The 5119-nt window shown below is 61.2% G+C and overlaps 1 protein-coding gene across 1 annotated transcript in view; it reads right to left on the bottom strand.

Annotated features, from left to right (window-relative positions):
• Window positions 1-5119, bottom strand: part of CHD5 (chromodomain helicase DNA binding protein 5) — a 59187-nt gene that overhangs the window by 18802 nt on the left and 35266 nt on the right. Inside the window, exons 19-23 of the mRNA XM_021707791.1 lie at window positions 3998-4129; window positions 3568-3685; window positions 2129-2253; window positions 772-1030; window positions 40-209 (exon numbers count right to left, since the gene is read on the bottom strand). Of these exons, the coding sequence (XP_021563466.1) occupies window positions 40-209; window positions 772-1030; window positions 2129-2253; window positions 3568-3685; window positions 3998-4129 (804 nt within the window). The remainder of the gene's footprint in view (window positions 1-39; window positions 210-771; window positions 1031-2128; window positions 2254-3567; window positions 3686-3997; window positions 4130-5119) is intronic.

Below are 5119 nucleotides of genomic sequence, written 5' to 3'. Positions count from 1 at the left end.
GGTGGGGCCGCGGCCAGGGCGGGCCCGGGAGCTTACCACGCCATCCTCCTCGCGCACCACATACTGCGCCACCTTGAAGGAGCTCAGGTACTCGTTCATGTTCTGTAGCTCCGTGTCGTCCGTGGCGTCCTGGTTCCGGTCCAGCAGCTTGGAGATGGCCGCATCATCATAGTGGATCACACTGCTGTCCTCCACGTCCTTGTTGTCACCTGAGGGGCAGACAGGGTGCAGCGTGGGGACACAGACGAGAGTGCCCAGGTCCGGTTGGGGGCCTCCACGGGGACAGACTCCCACGGAGGACTCCCAGGAACACGGTGACCAGAGGAGACTGCGCTGTAACCGCCCCACTCCCTGCCTGCTCGACAGACCCAGGACACTCAAGGGAAGGGCGTGGGGGGCAGGGGAACTCCTTCCTCTCCAGCAGCAGACACCTGCCAGGAGGGGCTGGGGACGGGGCTCAGGGTGGCCCCTACCTGGTGGGGTGCTACCATGCTTCTTCTTCGCGCTGGCAGCCAGGGCTCCCCCTTTGGAGGACTGGACATCAGGGATGGGCGTGACAGGCCTCTGGCCCTGAGACATCATGCCTGTCAGGCAGAGGAAAAGCACAGAGGGCTGGAGAGCCGGCCGCGCCCAGAGACACCACCCTGGCAGCCCAGGCCGGGAGACACAGGCCCAGGAAGCAGAGGAGACACAGGCTGTGGGCAGGGGGGCCGGCAGGGACCCTGGCGGGCCCTGAGTGGGTAGGTCTCAAGCGGGGCCACCCACAGTCGCCACCACACTCCCGGAGAGGAGGCCCACCCTCCACGTCGTCCTTGAAGAGCTCCTCAGTGCCGAACTTGAGGATGTCATCCAGCTCCTGCTTGGTCATGGAACCCGACTTGGAGCCAAGGCCGGGCCGCACCACCAGGTGCGTGAGCATCATCTTGCGCTTGGCCACCTGCGTGATGCGCTCTTCCACCGAGGCCCGCGTCACAAAGCGGTAGATCATCACCTTCTTGTTCTGCCCGATGCGGTGTGCGCGGCTGAAGGCCTGGGGAGACCTGTAGCTCAGCACCCGTGGCGCAACCCAGAGGCCGGGGCGCAGGGCTGGTATGGGTGGTGGGGCCACACAGGCCCCAAGCATGGAACGGGCGGCACAGCCGCACGGGGGGAGGCAGGCTATGGTGTGCCACTGCCACTGCTGTCCTTCCCTGGCTGGGTGGTCTCACGTGGACCTGGGTGCCAGGCTGGGATTGGCGTGCATAAGTGCCTGCACAGCTGGAACTAGGTGGACTACAGGAATGCAGGGGCAAGGGAGGGATGACTCAGCCGGTGTGCTGGGTGTAACTGAGGCCACACAGGGCTCCGGGGTGGAGTGTGGGGGCAGCAGGACTGCACCTCCCTGTGAGTCGCTAATGGGACTAGCAAGGCCACGTGCTGGAAATATGGCCACCTTCTAAGGGCAGCAAGGCCCTGAAACTGCCTGGCCCAATACAAGGTCGTGCATAAGACTCTGTGCTCCCCTGCATGTGACCCTGGTGTGACTGTGTGTGTCTGTGCAAGTGACTGTGCATGGGTGCACACACGTGTGCATGACAGGAGTTTGCGTGTGTGCCCCTATGAGTATAAATGTTAAATGTGCGTGTGTCCCCAGTGGCTGGGGGGGCCTCAGGGTGGCTCCATTTCCACAGCCCTCCCACCCTTCATTATCAACCCCACCTACCCCTTCCCTGGTCTTATCCTCTCCCCCATCTCCGTCAAGGCCCCTTTCTTGGCTTCTCATCCCCTCAGCAACCGGAGCCCCTCTGGGGCCCAAGATTCCCTTATCCTTCTGTCCTCCATGCTTTGGTCCTGTGATGGGATGGACCAGGGTTTTGGCCACCACAGATTGCTGTGTGCCCTTGAATGTTACACCCCTGCCCTCTTTGGGCCGGCTTCCTCCTCTGTACAGTGAGGAACTGGAGAGACAGGAGCCAAACCTCCACTCGCCTCCCAGAGCCCCTCTTGGGACTGAAACCCCCCAGGGAAAGGAAACCCCCAGCACCAGGGAAGATGAAGGGGTCACAGCCTGGAGAGTCTGGAGGATGGGGGTCCTGCCCGCAGCCCAGGATTAGGGGCCACTGAGGGTTCTGGGGATGGGGCGACAGACCTGGATGTCATTGTGGGGGTTCCAGTCCGAGTCGTAGATGATGACCGTGTCCGCCGTGGCCAGGTTGATGCCCAAACCGCCCGCCCGGGTGGAGAGGAGGAAGCAGAACTGCTGGGCCCCGGGAGCTGAGAGAGAGAGGCCGGCAGAGGAGGGTGAGCACCCAGCCTGCAGAGACCGGCAGGGCAGCCGGGGAAAACTCGGGACACAGCTCCAGGACCTGGGGTCCCCCTCCACTCAGCGATCCCGTCACAGGACGGCTGGCTCTCAGGCCTCTCGTGCCCTCTGTGAAGTGACCTGGGACCCAATGGAGGTGCAGACGGGCCCCCAGTCCGCCCAATACTTCAGCCACCCCAGCCTCCACACGTGCATCTCAGCTGCCAAAAGGATTCCCGCCATGGAAACTTCCAGGCTTCTGCTGGAGTTCTGAGGGCCCGTCTAGGCCCTGATGCTCCTCCCTTATCTCTGGCGGGAGAGGGCAGGAGAAATCGCTGCTTGGGATGTCTAGGCGGTGTGGCCCGGCCCCCTTCTAAGGCAGAAACCCTAGGGAAGCAAAGCTTTCCGCTATTGGCTGCAAACGCGCTCCTGAAGAGGCCCCGGGTTCAGCTGAGTGCGCCCCACTATGGAGGGAGCGAGCTCCGCTGGCGAGACCCTCCTGCCTTTCCTTCCCTGCTCTCCTTCCCAGGCAGGGAAGACTGAGCAATGGGCATGTTTGGAAGAAGAGCCTGGCCTTGTGTGGCCCTGCCGCTTTGCGCAGCTCCGTACCTTCCGTGTGCTTTGGTGGCAGGCTCTGTCCAGCACCACTTGTAACGGGTTTATCTGGCGTCAGCATCAGACCCACGGGTGCCGGCCAGACCCTTAGCCTCTGCTTCATTTGGAGGCAAAGGTGACATTTTTCTCTGTCTGCCTTTCTCCCTGCCTTTCTAACTCTATTCAGAACAGGGGTTACCTCTTGGAGCCCTCAGAACTCCAGCAGACCCCAGAAGGTTCCACGGAAAGAATCCCTCCAGCATCTGAGACTCAGGGGAAGCTGTCATGCCCTAAGGACCGGCCTGCTTTCTTCTGCTATTGGGGGTAGCTCATGGAAACAGTAGCTGGGTGGTCTGGCTAAGAACCTGGCCCAAGCCGGGCGCAGTGGCTCACGCCTGTAATCCCAGCACCTTGGGAGGCTGAGGCGAGAGGATTGCCTGAGCCCACGGGTTCAAGACCAGCCTGGGCAACATGGTGAGACTTTGTCTCTACGATAAATCAAAAAATTAACTGGGTGTGGTGGCGCACACCTGTAGTTCCAGCTACTTGGGAGGCTGAAGCGGAAGGACCGCCTGAGCCCAGCAGGTCGAGGCTGCGACAGAGTGAGACCCCGACAAAAAAAAAAGAACCTGGGCCAGGAAAAGAGGCCAAAACGGGGTCCCCATCAGAACGCTTGGGTGGCGTGCTAGTACCATTGAATCTGTCAATGGCCTCTTGCCGGAGGCCTCCCGTGATGCCACCATCGATCCTCTCATACTTGTAGCCTTCATACTCTAGGAAGTCTTCCAGAAGGTCCAGCATCTTGGTCATCTGCAGGAAGATGGATGTGTGAGGGACTGCCGTGGGACAGGGGCCCCCACCACAGTAGGGGGAGGGGGGAGCAGGTGGGGGAGACGCTGGTCTTTACAGCCAACATGCCCTGAGCTCCTTGGCTGCATCACACCAGGGCCCGGGGGATGGCCTTTGATGCACAGTCACGTGGCCTCCTGGGGTCCCAAGCATCAGGACCCCGGGGGCGCCAGCAAGGCTGTGTCCTCAAACATCAGGGCAGGCTGCCATCTGGGGTGTGGAGCTGGGCTGGGCTGGGCAGGGACACCAGCCCACGAGCCACCTGGGGCTCACCTGGGAGAAGATCAGCACACGATGCCCCTCGTCCCTCAGTTTCTTAAGCATCTTCTGCAGCAGCATGAGCTTCCCTGAAGACTTGACCAGGGAGCTGCCATCGTAGGAGCCATTGGGCAAGACAGGGGCCTCCTGCAGACACAGCAGAGGGCGGAGGTGGTGGGCTCCCCGCTCCCCTCCAACTCTGCCCCACAGATGCTGCAGGGACAGACCAGGGCCTGGCAGCATGCTGACGGCCTGTTTGTCATGCTGAGCTCAAAGCCCGACCCAGGCCAGGCTCCACGGCATGGGATAGGCCATGGGACCCATGGGCCCTGGCTCCGGGCACCGTGATCCCAGCCCTGCCAGTCCTGCCAGCCCTGTCCTCGGTCCTGCTCCCTGGCTGGCACTCCAGGACCTGCGACATCTGTGAGTGAACAGGTGATACAGAGTCTGGAGCAAAGCTGCCCTTCCCAGCAGGAGTTTGACCTCATCACTGTGATCACTGCAGGAGGCACCCAGGCAGGACCAGCCGTTTGCCTTAGCTGGGCAGAACGTCCATCAGAGGGAAGTCCCCAGAGTCACCGGAAGGTCTGGGCTTCCTCTGAGGCTGGTTCCCCCCAGCACAGCCGCCCACACCTGACTCCGCAGTGCTTTTTGTTGGGGAAAAGAAGGTGTAAATTGTAGAGGGCTTAAATCAGAACCAAAATTGCAAAGGCAGAGAACTCAAGGCACCAGGCTCCCTGCGAGGGCACTCTGGGGGGACATTCTCCTCTGAGTCTCACCACAGCCCTTCCAGGTAGATGCTGTTGGTGTCCCCATTTTACAGAGAAAAAGGCCAAAGCTCAGAGAGAATCATTAACATTCCTGAGACCATAGAGCTGCAGCTGAGATCTCAACCACGTGTGTCTGATTCCAGGCATCAGTGTCTCAGCCACGGCTGCCTCCCAGACCTTAGCCTGGAAGCTGGTTAAAAGCGCATCTCGCCAGGCTCGGTGGCTCAGCCTGGAATCCCGTGCCTTGGGAGGCTGAAGTGAGTGGATTGCCTGATCCCGCGGGTTCGAGACCCGCCTGGGTAACTTGGCGAGACCTCATCTCTACAATAAATCAAAAATCAGCCGGGCGTGGTAGCGCGCGCCTGTA

The sequence above is a fragment of the Carlito syrichta genome, unplaced genomic scaffold (assembly GCF_000164805.1).
Source record: "Carlito syrichta isolate Samal-C Ts95f unplaced genomic scaffold, Tarsius_syrichta-2.0.1 Scaffold126411, whole genome shotgun sequence".
In the NCBI taxonomy this organism is placed as follows: Eukaryota; Metazoa; Chordata; class Mammalia; order Primates; family Tarsiidae; genus Carlito; species Carlito syrichta.
Note: the sequence above shows the minus strand (reverse complement) of the source record. Positions and strands in the feature narration are given on the sequence as shown.